This window comes from Hyla sarda, chromosome 6 (assembly GCF_029499605.1).
Source record: "Hyla sarda isolate aHylSar1 chromosome 6, aHylSar1.hap1, whole genome shotgun sequence".
Lineage (NCBI taxonomy): Eukaryota > Metazoa > Chordata > Amphibia > Anura > Hylidae > Hyla > Hyla sarda.
The window spans coordinates 208,829,817-208,845,762 of NC_079194.1; the positions used below are offsets into that span (position 1 = coordinate 208,829,817).

Consider the following 15,946-nt stretch of genomic DNA (forward strand, 5'->3'; position numbering starts at 1 on the left):
TATATTATATATATTTATATATATTATATATATTTATATATATATATATATTTTATATATATATATATATTTTATATATATATATATATTTTATATATACTATATATATATTTATATATATATATATATATTTTATATATATATATATATATTTTATATATATATATATATATTTTATATATATATATATATATATTTTATATATATATATATATATATTTTATATATATATATATATATATTTTATATATATATATATATATATTTTATATATATATTATATATATATTTTATATATATTATATATATATATTTTATATATATTTATATATATATTTTATATATTATATATATATTTTTATATATATATATATATATTTTATATATATATATATATTTTATATATATATATATATTTTATATATTATATATATATTTTATATATATAGTATATATTTTTATATTATATAGTATATATTTTTATATATATATATATATTTTATATATATATATATATTTTATATATATATATATATATTTTATATATAATATATATATTATTATATATATAATATATATATATATTATATAATTATATATTATATATATTATATATATTATATATATTATATATATATATTATATATATTATATATATTATATAGAGGAGAGCTACTTTGCATACTTTTTTTCTTAGAAAAATTGCGTTGCTTATAAAGACTCCATACACCAGTTCACTACCCTTCAGTCCCTGCTGGCATTACATAGACATTTCCAGATAAATTTACCATATTTATCGGCATAAAACACGCATTTTTTAGGCTAAAATTTTTAGCCTAAAGTCTATCTGCGTGTAATACACCGATAAGCCGCTGCAGTTCAAGGATTTAAAGCGGGTGCTTTAAATCAGTGAACTGCAGCGGCTTTTGCAGGTCCAGAGACCTGCCGTCGCTGCCGGCTTCTCTGCCCCGCCTATCCTGGGGTCCAGAGACTGCCGGCGCCACTGCCCCATTACCTCCCCCATCCCCCCCCCCCGTTTTTTCTGACCCCGCAGAAGCCCCCAGGAAAGGCAGGGGGAGAGAGGCCGTCGCTGCCCGCTTCTCTCCCCTGCCTTTCCTGGGGTCTAGAGCCCTGCTGCCGCCGCTTCTCTCCCCCTGGATGTCGGCGCCGCTACCCATTACCTCCCCCATCTGCGGTTTTATGATTACCTGTTGCCGGGGTTGGGTCTGCGCTGCTTCTGGCTCTGGTGTGGAGTCTATGCGTCGTTGCGATGCGCTGCGAGGCGCAATGACGAGTGACGCGACTGGAGCCAGAAGCAGCGCAGACCCGACCCCGGCAACAGCTAGGGGGAGAGAAGCGGTGGCAGCAGGGCTCTAGACCCCAGGAAATGCAGGGGGAGAGAAGTGGGCAGCGACGGCCACTCTCCCCCTGCCTTTCCTGGTGGCTTCTGCGGGGTCAGAAACAGTGTATCTGGGTATACACATGCGCACACACGCACCCTCATTTTACCAAGGATATTTGGGTAAAAAACTTTTTTTACCCAAATATCCTTGGTAAAATGAGGGTGCGTGTTATAGGCCGGTGTGTGGTATACCCCGATAAATATGGTATATTTTTAACAAAATTTTCTTTAGTGTGGATGGATCCTAATTTGCTAAACATTGAAAAGTGTGTGATACAGTGAAACATATTGAAAAGATCACCTCTTTGAGAAGACCCCTTCCTTTTCCATACCAGATTTCCTGTGTTTGTCAGTTCTAACATTTATTATGTAGTCTTTGAGAAGACCATCCCCCTAGAAGAGCATTGTGTAATTTTGGGTGGTCATCTTAACCCCTAGAGGCACAACACCACAATCACTGTGTCTACCGACAGTGATCAGGCCTCATGGATAATGGTGGACAGCAGCAATCATGCCGATGTCCACCATTAACCGATTGCCGTCTAAGGACGGGCCAGCTCATCCTGAGACTGCAAGCGGTGTATGGCGCGGGCTCCCGACTCGAGCCCAGGCCATACCGGCCGGCCCCCAGCTGATTCCTGCAGCTGGGGGCCGCCGTTAATAGCCGAGATGCGGCCGATTTGCTGCGGCCGGCTATTAACAGTTTAGATCGCTGCTGTCAAAGTTGACAGCGGCGTCTAAAGGGACATTTGAACCATCCCTGGTGGTCCAGTGGGGTGGATCGCCCCCTGCGATTTCGCAAACGTGGGGGGGGGGGGGGGGGGTTGGGGGAGATCCACTGTGGAGGTAGCCGGAGGGCTTACCTCAGCATCCATGCTGGTCCCGGCTCTGTGATTGATAGAGCCTGGCTGAACCAGGCTTTATCCTTCAAGCGCAGAGTACACAGATCAATGTGGTTCTATGGAATTGAAAAATGTAAATAATGGTTATTTTGTTGGGTGCAAAGAGGAATGGCCTGATTTATATCTATAAATGATATAAAATAAAAACTATCAGTGATGTGTCTGGGAGCAGCCTGTTGGCAGTAGTAACAAGCAGAATATTGAATACAGCCCTAGGTTATAATGCAAGTTAAATGTAAGCCATTGTTTAACTTTATTAGAACAGTAGCTTACATATTTACTTGACTTTTTATGTATATTTTCAGTCCTGAGTCAACTAAGCCACATTAAAGTGTTACTGTTATAAAAAAAAATACCCTTTGACAAGTTTTGATTGGTCAGGGTCCTAGTGCTAAGCTAGCACCAAGCTTTACTCCCTAGCTGGGCGCTAACTGCAGGAGACTGGCTCCATTTATAGTCTATGGAGCGCAACGTTTGCAAACAAAGGGATTGTGCACCAAGATGGGGAGTGAAGCATGCTACCACTTCGGCTAGATTTAGCGAATCATGTGGGTCTGCATGACATGTTTTAAATCTCTTTAAAATCTATACTTGAATGTTTACATGGTTATATGATTGGTTATACAGAATAGGTAACAGTTACCTGTACACATCATCAGATGTCCAGAGGTATATCTGGAACTAATAAATTATTTTGTCCTACATGTTTTTTGCCTTACACAGATTCGTAAAGAAGGCCGAGAGAAATACAGTACTGACCAGTTATGTGTCCTGGATAATGTAAGAACCAATCTCAGGCGGTTCATAGCTTACCTTGAAACTGTAGATAAAAAACATAAGAAAAAAATTTGAAAGGAAAAATTCCATGTATGTCAAGTTAGAGACATTTGCACACAGAAGGCAAAGCTTGGACTGATACTTTTTTTTTTTTTTTTTTTTTTTTTTTTTTTTATTGTTTCATAAAACTACAGAACTTTAAGTACTTTGTCCAGCATCTGTACATTGGGTTCCTGAATAAATAGTACAAAATCTGAATTTAAAGTTGATAATTAAGTCCAAGGGTTTTGCCTTTTCTCTCTTGAAAAAACAAAACATACAATGGGTTTCTCCTCTGTTGGACTGTGAAATAAATGTGCACTTTTCATGTAGCTGCCTGGAAATGTCTTTCAAAACGCACAATGATACATAGCAGCGCAATCGCTGGCAAGCGACGATGTCATGAAAATCATAGGACTTTTACAATGAGCCATCATCAAGGACAGGTCTATCTTAACATACTGATATTTTATAATCAGTAAAGTCGGTAGAAGAACGTGTTCAATGACTTGTTTACCGTGGGATACAACAGAAATGTAAGAAGTAGCAAAAACTGTCATAACACAGAATGACTTACATTGTTGCAACCTACCGAGAAATAGAAGTACTGCCTAATATTTAAAGTCTATAAAACATACAAAAAGTAGTATAAATAAATTGTCCAAAAAATTGTAAAGGGAAGCTGAAGTGTTAAAGGCTGTGCTGAGCCATGAGATGCCCCCCCCCCCCCCAATCTTACTGGTTGTGGTGCAGGGCTTAATGCTGGAAAAGGAGTCCTGTACATCATTCAAAGCAGGGAGGGATGAGGGAAGGAGAAGGATCAGCGCTGCCTTTTTTGACGCTTTAGCTCTGAGCATGATCTAGAGCGAAAACTAGCTGGTAGGAGTGCATAAAACATAACTCTTAATAGTCAACAGGATAAAACCCACCTAATTAACACATAGTGTAGTATAGTGGTTTGAATGTAATAGTCGGCCCTACACCAAATGTAAAAGTTATACATATAGTCAGTAGGGCGCCAATATGTATCGAATCTACTACACCACAATAATGTGTCGCTCTATGCGTTTTGGCCTCCTCAGGGTCACATAAGGGGCAGTGAGGTGTACACATGTAGGGTAAAAAGCTACACCTAAAGTGCTGTGGGTGCAGTCACAGCACCAATAAGGATACATGAAAATCCCATGGAAATGGGCACTGTCAGATATAAAAACTTTTCATATGTTGTAAAACATGCAAAACCAAAAGGTTTTGCAATTGCTTTCATAATTTTTTTTTCAGTATTTCATACAGAAAAAGAAAAAAAAAACTGCCCCCCTGTCTCCTGGGATACATACCAGTCCTGGTGTGTCCACTGGTCATCACCTACGTCATGGATCCACTTCATGCTAGACAGGTCCGCTCCCTCACTCTCTGGGGGAGATTCTCAAAAACTGCTGTCATTTCTGTTCCAGCGATATATTCAAACCTTTTTTTTTTTTTTTTCTCCTCACATTTTCAAAGGTCTTTTGTGCTACTATGAAAATATGTGAAAATTCATTTTCACGCCACTTATGTTTTTTTTGCACCAACATCCCAGAAGATTCTGCCGGAAACATCACACGAAATATTCCATGGTTACTAGTGCCCAGACAAGCGATATCTGTATAAAACATTTCTGAGCTTAAATGTGAGTGCAGGTGCAGTGATATATATATATATATATGTATATGTATATGTATATGTATATATATATATATATATATATATATATATATATATATATATATATATATATATATAATATGTCACTGCACCTGCACTCACATTTAAAGGGGTATTCCAGGCAAAAACTTTTTTTTTTTTATATATCAACTGGCTCCGGAAAGTTAAACAGATTTGTAAATTACTTCTATTAAAAAAATCTTAATCCTTCCAATAGTTATTAGCTTCTGAAGTTGAGTTGCTGTTTTCTGTCTAACTGCTTTCTGATGACTCTCGTCCCGGGAGCTGTCCAGCTCCTATGGGGATATTTTCCCATCATGCAAGGGATATTTTCCCATCATGCACAGCTCCCTGGACATGACATCATCATTGAGCAGTTAGACAGAAAACTTCAGAAGCTAATAACTATTGGAAGGATTAAGATTTTTTAATAGAAGTAATTTACAAATCTGTTTAACTTTCCGGAGCCAGTTGATAAATAAAAAAAAGCTTTTGCCTGGAATACCCCTTTAAGCTCAGAAATGTTTTACACAGTTATCGCTTGTCTGGGCACTTGTAACCATGGAATATTTTGTGATTTTTTTTTTTCCAGCAGAATCTTCTGGGATGTAAAATTTGGCAAAAAAATTGCCAATTAACCCCTGCATATTTGTGAGATGTAACCTGTGTCTTCTGCTTGTGAGCTTAGATTCGCTTTGGACTTGTTAAAGGGAGGAATCCCGAAAGCTTCTCTACAAAATGCTGTTAGTCCAATAAAAAAGGTATTACAAGATACTGCAACATTTTATGATTTGCATCTACATATATATATATAATATATATTATAATATAGCAACAGGTTATAGATAGATTATAAAAAAAAATATTTTTTTTTCAATTATTTCTTTAATTTTATGGTAATTACTTAAATAAAACTTTTTTCCTCAAAGAAACAAAAACAAAACTACAACCATTTCTGTGATTTCTACACTATCAAAAAACTGGTGTGAAATTTTTGATGTAAACTGGACCCCTTTGAAAATATCATGTAAAGCAGACCATATACGTCGACACGCCCACTTTTACAAAACTGACGTGAATAGTGTAAACCACGTCATAAAGCTCTTTGAAAATGTGGTTGATACTTTTTGCAAAATTTTGGCACAAATGTTAAATTTTTTTGGGTGCAAAATTCTTTGACAATCTCCCCCAGTGTGTGTGTATGTGTGTGTAGCAAGAGAAGAAAGGGTTAAAGATGCTCTCTCCTGAGACCAGTGACTGAGCAGAGTGAGGGAGGGGGAGGAGGGGGAGTGGTTATCACCTGAGGAGAAGAGGGACACTCCCCCCTGATTCTGGTCGACAAAAATTTACCTCTTCAGGACTCAGCCCATTTTGGACTTAGAGGGGTACTCCGGCCCTAAGACATCTTATCCCTTATCCAAAGGATAGGGGGATAAGATGCCTGATCACTGGGGTCCCCCCGGTGGGGACGCCAGCAATCTTTCATGCAGCACCCTGATATCATCAGCCTCCGGAGCAAATATCACTTCGGGTCTGATGAATCGCGATCACGGAGCCGGAATATCATGACATCACAGCTCAGTGGCCCGTAATCGTGATTCATCAGACCCAAATCGATATTTGTTTCGGAGGCTGATGATAGCGGGGTGCTGCATGAAAGATTGTGGGGGTTCCCAGCGGTGGAACACCCACGATCAGGCATCTTATCCCTATCCTTTGGATAGGGGATAAGATGTCTTAGGGCCGGAGTATGTTTTTGTTTTCTCCCCCTCGCCTTCTAAAAATCATAACTTTTGTATTTTCAGCCACAGAGAAGGCTTTTTTTTTTTGCGCAACCATTGTTCTTTTGTAATGACATCACTCATTTTACCATAAATTGTATGGCGCAATCAAAAAAATACTATTTGTGTTGGTAAATAGAAAAGTTTCCCATATACGCGGAGGTTTGAGGGCTCATTTTTTTGCGCCGTTATCTGTTCCTTTTTATTGATACCACATTTGCATATATAAAACTTATAATACCTTTTTTATACATTTTTTTGGGGGGAATAAAATGTTACAAAAAAAGAGATTTTTTAACCCTTACCGTAAAATCTTTCTCGAAGGATCCATTGGGGGACACAGACAGTGGGTGTATCTTGCTGTCTCTAGGAGGTGTGACACTATGGTAATAAAAAAAGTCAGCTCCTCCCAGCAGGATATACCCGCCTTCAGGCTCTGAGCTAGTCAGTTTAAGTTCCAGAGCAGGAGGAGACCAATAGGGCAAAGAAAAAAACCCCAAACTGTCCGAGAACCGGAAGAAAAAACACAACTGAACACACCCTCGGACAGAGAACCAAAGGAAAAACCCAAAAAGGGCGGGAGCTGTGTGTCCCCCAATGGATCCTTAGAGAAAGAGATTTTACGTTAAGTGTTAAAAAATCTCCTTTTCTCTATCGGCTCCATTGGGGGACACAGACCGTGGGACGTACCAAAGCCGTAAGTAAGTAATCAGGCAGACGGCCGATCCACTGCCGCCTGCAACACTTTACGACCCAGACTGGCATCAGCCGATGCGAAAGTATGAACTCAGAAAAACCTCGAGAGAGTGTGCAAAGACGACCAGGTAGCCGCCTTGCAAATCTGCGAGGCCGAGGTTCTACTCTGGAGAGCCCAGGAAGCCCAACAGAACGTGTGAAAGGAGGAATCTTCCCCTTACAGCGAAGGCTTCCGAAATGGCGGACCGAATCCACCGAAAAATGGTGGCCTTGGAAGCAGGTAGTCCCTTGCGATGACCTTCTCCAGCTTGAGTAGTAAGCGCTCCTTAAGATGAGAAGGAACTGGGAAAAAAGGGATGAAAGGACAATGTCCTCATTGAGATGAAAGGCCGGGACTACCTTAGGTAAAAGGGAAGGAGCTGGTTGGAAAACGACCTTGTCCTGGTGGATCACCAGAAACGAAGAACAGCAGGAAAGAGCTGCCAATCCAGACACCCTCCGGATGGAGGTGATAGCCACAAGAAACACCACTTTCCAAGAAAGGAGGCGGAGAGACATCTCTCTAAGGGGCTCAACGGGTGCACCCTGGAGGGCACTCAGAACCAAAGTCAAGTCCCAAGGGGGAGAAGGTGACCGTTAAGGAGGAACAGCGCACGCCACTCCTTGCAGGAAGGTCCGGACATGAGGATTAGAAGCCAAGGGCCGCTGGAAAAGAACAGTCAGGGCCAAAACCTGACCTTTAAGGGAACTGAGGGACAACCCCAGTTCCAAACCCGACTGCAAAACGGAGAGAAGACTGGGAACCGCGAAGATCACTGGGGAGAAGACCTGAGCTACACACCAACGAAAATAAGACCGCCAAGTACGGTGGTAAATTCTTGCGGAGGAGGGCTTTCGAGCCCTGAGCATGGTGAGAAGACTTGGGAAGAGAACCCGCGGGCCCTCACAACCACTGTCACAACCACCACGCCGTCAAATGCAGCGACTGTAAATTGGGGTGGCAAAGAGGACCCTGAGCGAGTAGATCCGGGCGGAGCGGAAGGCGCAGAGGAGCGTCGTCCAGGAGCTGGACTACGTCGGTGTACTACAACCTTCGGGGCCAATCTGGAGCTACCAGAATGGCTGAGACGTCCTCTGCCTTGAGCTTTCCCAGCACTCTGGACAGCAACGGAAGAGGGGGAAAACAGATAAGGTAGGGCGAACCCCGCCCAAGGAATTACTACGGCGTCCACGGCCAAGGCCTGAGTGTCCTGGGACTTGGACACAAACGGAAGAATTTTCCGAATGTGCCGGAACGCGAAGAGGTCCACGTCCGGAAAGCCCCAGAGGCAGCAGCGCTGCGTGAAGACCTCCGGATGAAGAGACCACTCGCCGGGGGCGGGTGAGGACCGACTGAGGAAGACCGCTTCCCCGTTGAGCACTCCCGAAATGTGAAAAGCCGAAATGGCCGGAACCTTGTTCACCACCCAGGAGAGAATCTTGGCCACCTCGGCCATGGCTGCTGAGCTGCGAGAGCCGCCCTGTCGATGTATGTACGCCACGCCATGGCGTAGTCCGACTGAATGCGGACAGGACGGGACTGAAGACGGGACTCCCACTGAAGAAAACAAAGAAGAATCGCCCGTAAGTACAATATGTTTATCAGAGGAAGGGTCTCCGGAGGAGATCAGAGTCCCTGAACAGTCCAATCCCTGAACACACCGCCCCAGCCCGACAGGCTGGTATCCGAAAGGACCGAAAGGAAAAGGACTTCCCTTGGGAAGTAGGGCGAGCCTTATTTTGAGGTAACAAGGAACTCTTACCTCCCGTTGCCTCAGAGATAATCTCATCAAGGCGTTTGCTAAAAAGACGGCTGCCCGTAAAGTTAAGCTCAGTGAGAGACCGTTTGGAAGCGGCATCCTCATTCCAAGCTTTAAGCCACATAGAGGGGCGGAGGGCCGCTAGGTGACCCACAGCAAAGGCAGAACGGCTGACTGCATGGAAGCTGCGCACAAAGTCCCCAGCTTTAGCGCATTGGAGAGCCAGAGCAGATAGATCCACTGGGGGGGGGGGGGGGGGGGGGATCCTGCTAAGAAAGCCTGATGGAGCTTTTGGCACAACTCCGACAGGGCCCTGGACACCCATGTCGAGGCGAAGATGTGTAGAAGAGCAGAGCCAGTTGGTTCAGAAGCGAACTTCGCTCAAGATTCTACCTTCTTGTCCGCGGGATCCTTGAAGGCAGCGGCATCTGCTAGAGGCAGTGTAGTCGCTTTAGAGATCCGGGAGATTGGTGGATCCACAGAGGGGGAGGGGAAGCCACCTTAGCGACAAAGTCCTTGTCAAATGGATAACGTTCTTGAATTGTCTTGATTCCCGGAAATCTCTTGTCTGGATGTTTCCATGCGGATTCCAGAATGCCATCAAAGTCAGCGTGAGAGCTGAACCCTTTTAGGTGCTGGCTGAGCACGATGAAAGGATACTTCTGGATAGACATCCGAAGATCCTGGGTCCTCCAAGTGAAAGGTGTCTCTTATGACTGTCACCAATGAGTGCACCGTTGCAATTGAGTCTGAGCGGTCCTCTGGATCAGATGCCTGTTCGGAAGCCTCATCCACCCCCCCCATCTGACTGAAATTCGCACCCACGGCGCTGATTGGAGGCTGATGCGCGCCTCAGAAGAGCTCCAGCGCCGCGGCTGTCAGCCGCATATAAGGCGCTGGCGGCGAAAATGAAAGTAAGCCGGCCCGAACTGGCTCCGCAGCTTGCAAATAAGGCGCTGTTCACACACAGAGCCAATATAACATACATGCCCCCTCAGAGTGCCACTGCTCACAGTGCTAAACAGAACATACCCCTCAGAGTGCCACTGCTCCCCCAGAATAAAATCCATTCCCAGTAAGCCAGCCCAACCTTAAAAGGTGGGCCAGAAACAGGGGGTCTCCAGCAGTTTCAAGTCCGGTCCCGGGACTTGTCCTACCTGAGGAGAAAGAGGGAAAGTACTAACCTCAGTCAGAAGAACTTACCTAATGGAGTCTTCAGTGAAGTCTTCAGTCAGCTTTAGTTACCTGCATCACGCCTAGCTGCTATGCGCGAGCAGGAAAAATAGGGGGACCCGGACCCATGAGGTGCCACCCAGGCACTGATCGTTGGCGAGGGGGGGGGTTAACGGCGAATATACGCAATGAAGGCGGGTATATCCTGCCGGGAGGAGCTGACTTTTTTTTTATTACCATAGGGTCACACCTCCTAGAGACAGCAAGATACACCCACGGTCTGTGTCCCCCAATGGAGCCGATAGAGAAGAAGCAATTTTTTTTTTCCGTTCACTGTACGGGATCATTAACATTATATTTTAATAGTTCGGCTGTTTATGCACGTGGCGATACCGAATATGTTTTATAAATTTTAATTTTTTTACACTTTTTGGGGGGGGATTTTTTTTTTTTTACATTTATTTTTACACTTTAATAGTCTCCATAGGGGAATATCTATAGTAATCACTTGCTAATACTGTTCAGTGCTATGCATAGGTTTTAGCACTGATCAGTGTTATTGGTCATCTTCTGCTCTGGTCTGCAGGTGAGGGGACCTCCGGCCGCCTTGCTGGATGATTAGATCCCTGGGACAGCGCTGCGGGCGATCTGATCATCCATTTTAGTGACTGCACTGCCGCAGATGCCGTGATCTGTATTGATAATGGCATCTGAGGCGTTAATGGCACACATCAGCGCGATCGCTGATGTGCGCTGTTGCCGGTGGGTCCCTGGCTGCTGATAGCAGCTGGGACCTGCCACGCATTACCCGGTCCAATGCTTGTGTTTATGTACAGGACGTAAATGTACATCCTGGTGCGTTAAGTACCACCGCACCAGGATGTACATTTACGTCCTGTGTCGTTAAGGTAAGTCAGAAATAAAGCTAATTCTGAGACAAGTGTAGGCTGTAGACACATAAAAATGATATGCACGTGATCAGGATGAGGTACTGAGGAACATATAACTTTTTATTTGTTGTTTTTTTTGGGGTGATCTGACAGGTACGCTTTAGCCCCTTCACGCAAAATCAGGTACATGTACGTGGTGATTAGGGATGACTTCCCGCATCACCAAATACATTTACCTGATGAGAATAAACTGCAGCGCTGTGACAGTTTATTGAGCTCGTCTGTGCTCCACAGCAGAGCCCCCCTGAAGCCGGCCAGGGACCAATCGCAGCGGTCCCCGGCCGCAGATCGCTGCTATTGGTCCATCAGTATAGACGGACAAATAGCAGCGATCTGGCGGGGGTCTCCTCCTTCCCCATCTCATCCGTCTCTTCACACATCACAGTGAAGCGATCAGTGGTGAGGGGGGGCCGTCAGAGGATCTGCGCTCTGATCCTGAATTAACCCTGTAGATGCTGCAGCCACTGTGACCGCAGCATCTATTAGGGTAACAGAGGGAGGGAGCTCCCTCTGTCACTGGTCTGCGTTCTGCAAAGTGAAAGCAGAGGGCCAATGGTTGCCATGGCAACCAGAGGACTGACAGTAGCCTCAGCTGTCATGGCAACAGATCAGTCTTTACCTAAGGTATTGATTGATCTATCCTATGTCTATGACAGACATAGGCATAATTCAATGGTGTACAGATGTGTATTCCATTGAATTATGTGTATTATTGTAAAAAAAAATGTGAAGAAAATCAAATAAATGTGAAAAATAAAAACATTTGAAAAAAAAAATTTATTGGCACCCCTGAAACTTTACTAGAAAATGAAGTATTTCTTACAGAAAAGGATTGCAGTAACATGTTTTGCTATACACATGTTTATTCACTTTGTGTGTATTGGAACTAAACCAAAAAAGGAGGAAAAAAAACCAAATTGGACATAATGTCACATCAAACTACAAAATGGTCTGGATAAAATTTTTGGCACCCGTAACTTAACAAAACATCATTGAACCTCCACTATATTTGACTGTAGGTACTGTGTTCTTTTCTTTGTAGGCATCATTCCGTTTTTGGTAAACAGTAGAATGATGTGCTTTACCAAAAAGCTCTATCTTGGTCTCATCTGTCCACAAGATGTTTTTCCAGAAGGATTTTGGGTTACTCAAATTAATTTTGGCAAAATGTAGTCTTGTTTTTTTATGTCTCTGTCAGCAGTGGGATTTCAGGGGTGCCAATATTTACTGCCATGACTGTATGTGTGTGTGTATGTATACATATATATATCACACCCCAAAACACACAAAAATAGTCCCCCCAAAAACGTAAACATGTCCCACAAAAAGAGTCCTCACACAATTGTGTCAGTGAAAAAATAAAAAAGTTATGGCTCACCGAATACGGCGACTTACAAACAAACAAGATTTTTTTTTACAAAAATAGTTTTTATGCTACAAATTAACTAAAATATTTTTAAGTATGGCAATTTGGTATAGCCATAACCGGATCAACCTGCAGAGTAAAGTTAACATGTCATTTATACCGCATGATGAACGACCTAAAAATAACTTTAAAAAAATCTATTCTGCGGTTGTTTTTTATATGTATACCACCTCATAAAAATATTAAAAAAACAATCAGTGTCACATGTACCCCAGAATGGTACCAATGAAAGCGTCAACTTGCACCCCAAGGCCACTGCAACTTTATATGATACCAACAAAATATCATAAACTAAAAGGATGCCCCAAAATCCACACGCCTTCATGTCTGAGGCCTGTGTGTGAGACGTAGCACATAAAAGCCACATATGGGATATTTCTAAATATGTCAGAATTCAGGGAATAAATCTTGAGTTGTATTTTTTTTGTTAACGCCTACTGTGTTACAGGAAAATAAATTGATTAAAAATTTTATTTTTAAATTCTGCCTCCACTTTGCTTTCATTTCTGTGAAACACCTAAACGGTTAATAAACTTCTTTAATGTCATTCTGACTACTTTAATGGGTTCAGCTTATAAAATGGGGTGATTTATGGGGGTATCTAACATACAGGCGCCTCAATTCCACTTCAGAACTGAACTGGTACCTGAAAAATCTGATTTAGAAATTTTCTTGAAAATCTGGAAAATTTGCTGCTAAACTTATAATCCTTCTAACATTCTAAAAAAGTAAAATAATTTATCAAATTATGGAAACAAAGTAGGCATATTGTAGATGTGAATTAATCATTAATTTTGGTGCAGTATGACTACCGTACGAGCAGAAAATGTAAAGTCTAGAAAAATGCTGACTTTTCATTTTATTTTATTTTTTGCCGAATTTTGGATTTTTTTTTACAAAAACCGCTAAACATATCAATCAAAATTTACCACAAATGTAAAGTACATTATGTCACGAAAAAACAGTCTCAGAATCGCTTTCATAAGTAAAAGCGTTCCAAAGTTATTACCAAATAAGTGGACGCATGTCAGATTTTTAAAATTTGCCTTGGTCTTTAAGGTCAGAACAGGCTATTGAGTAAAGGGGTTAAGTAAAGCAGCCTGTACTTGCATGCACCTAGGTAAATATCCGGGCATACAACCAATAAAAAGTACAGGTCTAGAGTGCGGGCTCCATCCATCAGTAACATGCAGTCTGGAGATGTGTCCAGTCATCAGTATGTGCACCCGCAGTGTCGGGGAGTCGTGCAGTACTGCATGGCCCCTCGCCACTGCGGGTGCATATACGAAGGCTTAGTAATGGATTCCATCTAGGAGATGGCTTCCACTACTAAGCCTGTCAAGTAAATTTAAAAAAATCCAAAACGTTTAAGAAATTTTTATTCCCAAAAAATACTCCCCCACAAGCCCTCGTTTACCATTTTATTAACATTAAAAAAAGAAAACAACGCTGGTCATCGATGTAGTCCACAGGAGAAACTGATCTAAAATGAGAAGAAAAACATGAAAATAGGTTAATACATTTATTGTCACACGCTCGCATGTCTCTCACGCCACACGACTACAACTTCCAGCATGCCCTTACAGTAAGGACATGCTGGGAGAGGTAGTTGTGCGGTGCGGGTGATGTGCAGGCGAGTGACAAGCTTGTTACCTGCCTTCTGCTGCAAGACTAGAACTCCCAGCATGCTCTTACAGTAAGGACATGCTGGGCATTGTAGTTGTGGCAGGGTGGGTAACGAGCTTGTCACTTGCCTGCATTGCACAACTACAACTCCTAGCATGTCCTTACTGTACGGGCATGCTGGGAGTTGTAATCCTGCGGCGGTATGCAGGTGACACTGCTTTGCACCCACCCCCACCCCCTTTGTGTCCCACCGCTCACGCTGCACATCTCCCGCCCGCTACAAGACTACAGCTCTCAGCATGCCCTCACTGTAATTGCATGCTCTGAGTTGTAGTCTTGCAACAGGTAGCAGACAGGTGGGAGATGTGCAGCGTGGGCGGGTGGGAGACAAACGGGGGGGTGTAAAGCAGTGTTCCCGTCATTAAGTTAGGATAGCGGGGATAGAATCAGACAGACCCTTGGCGGCTGCATTGTGATGCCAGCCCGGGCTCCTTTGTACAGTTGTAATATATTTCCAGCTGGAGCCGGCTTCCAGCGGGAAATATAAAAAATTTGCTCTCAAAAGCCGTTTTCTGGGGTTGCGACTTTTTGTGCAACTTTCGCACTTGATAAATCCCTGACCACTGCAAAGTGAAAAATAAAATTTACTTTTCTAAGCTCTTTTGTAGCTTTTTGCTTACAGCCAAAAGTTGCACAAAAATTTGCTTAGGTGCTAATGCTACTTTTTGTGTGACCTTTGTAAGCAAAAAAAGAGCTCTAAATCCCTTGATAAATGTCCCCAATTGTGTTTAGCAATGAGGATGGGTCAATTCTATCATGGACATGAAATGCCTCAATTGCTTTTTCCAAGTTTGTCACTTAAAGGTTACCTGTCATATGCTACAAAAAAACTTAAAATGTTATATGTTACTCAGTACCTAATCCTGATCATGCATATATAATTTTTGTGTCTAGCACTTATATTTCTCTCAATGTCTGTTGCACACTTGGTTTGCTATTCTGTGATTTGAAGGGATATGTCCTCACTCTGTATGACTCAGTTTCCTCCCTGAGTCTGCTCTGCTGTGCTGGTGTCTTCATCCAATCACCGCAGTCTGCTCTGTAACCCCCTTTTCTCTGTTTTCATGCTGTAATCTGATTGGACAGGAATGAGCACAGAGGAGTGCTAGCCCTACCCTCATTTACTTGACTTACCCTGACTGAGCTTCACCTGGGACAAAGATAACGCTGCAGCCAGACAGGATTATGCTCTGGATGGTATGAGGACCCCAAGTGGTCTCTGTCTGTCTCATGCAGTGGATGCTCTGGTCATTCTCAGGAAATCAATATACCTTCCAGCTGGTAATGTCCCATCTCGGCTGGTGATACGCTGAGCAGCAGTGTAATGTAACAGGCACGGGCAGCAGGAACAAGGCTGGACCTGGACCCATTACATGACACTGCTGATCTATTTGTACAGTCTACATAGATCATACACATTCTTTGCTACTTTATCATGAGTGAGAGTTTTTGCATTTCAACCAGTGTCCTGTCTGACATAGGGGAATCACATTTTTACAATAGAAAATATTGATGTTTCTCCAAAAGTAAATTTTTTATTTGTAATATGGGTACATGGTCATTCAGCCTAAAGTTTTGTGTTTGCAGTGCGGATTTGTGGCTGAGGATATA

General features: G+C 42.5%; 1 protein-coding gene across 2 annotated transcripts in view; it reads left to right on the top strand.

Moving 5' to 3' along the window:
• Nucleotides 1-4,704, top strand: part of HEATR3 (HEAT repeat containing 3) — a 45,691-nt gene extending 40,987 nt beyond the window's left edge. For both annotated transcript variants that reach the window (XM_056526341.1, XM_056526342.1), the window contains exon 14: nt 3,028-4,704. In XM_056526341.1, the coding sequence (XP_056382316.1) occupies nt 3,028-3,156 (129 nt within the window). In that variant the 3' untranslated portion in view covers nt 3,157-4,704. The remainder of the gene's footprint in view (nt 1-3,027) is intronic.
• The last annotated feature ends 11,242 nt before the right edge of the window (nt 4,705-15,946 follow it).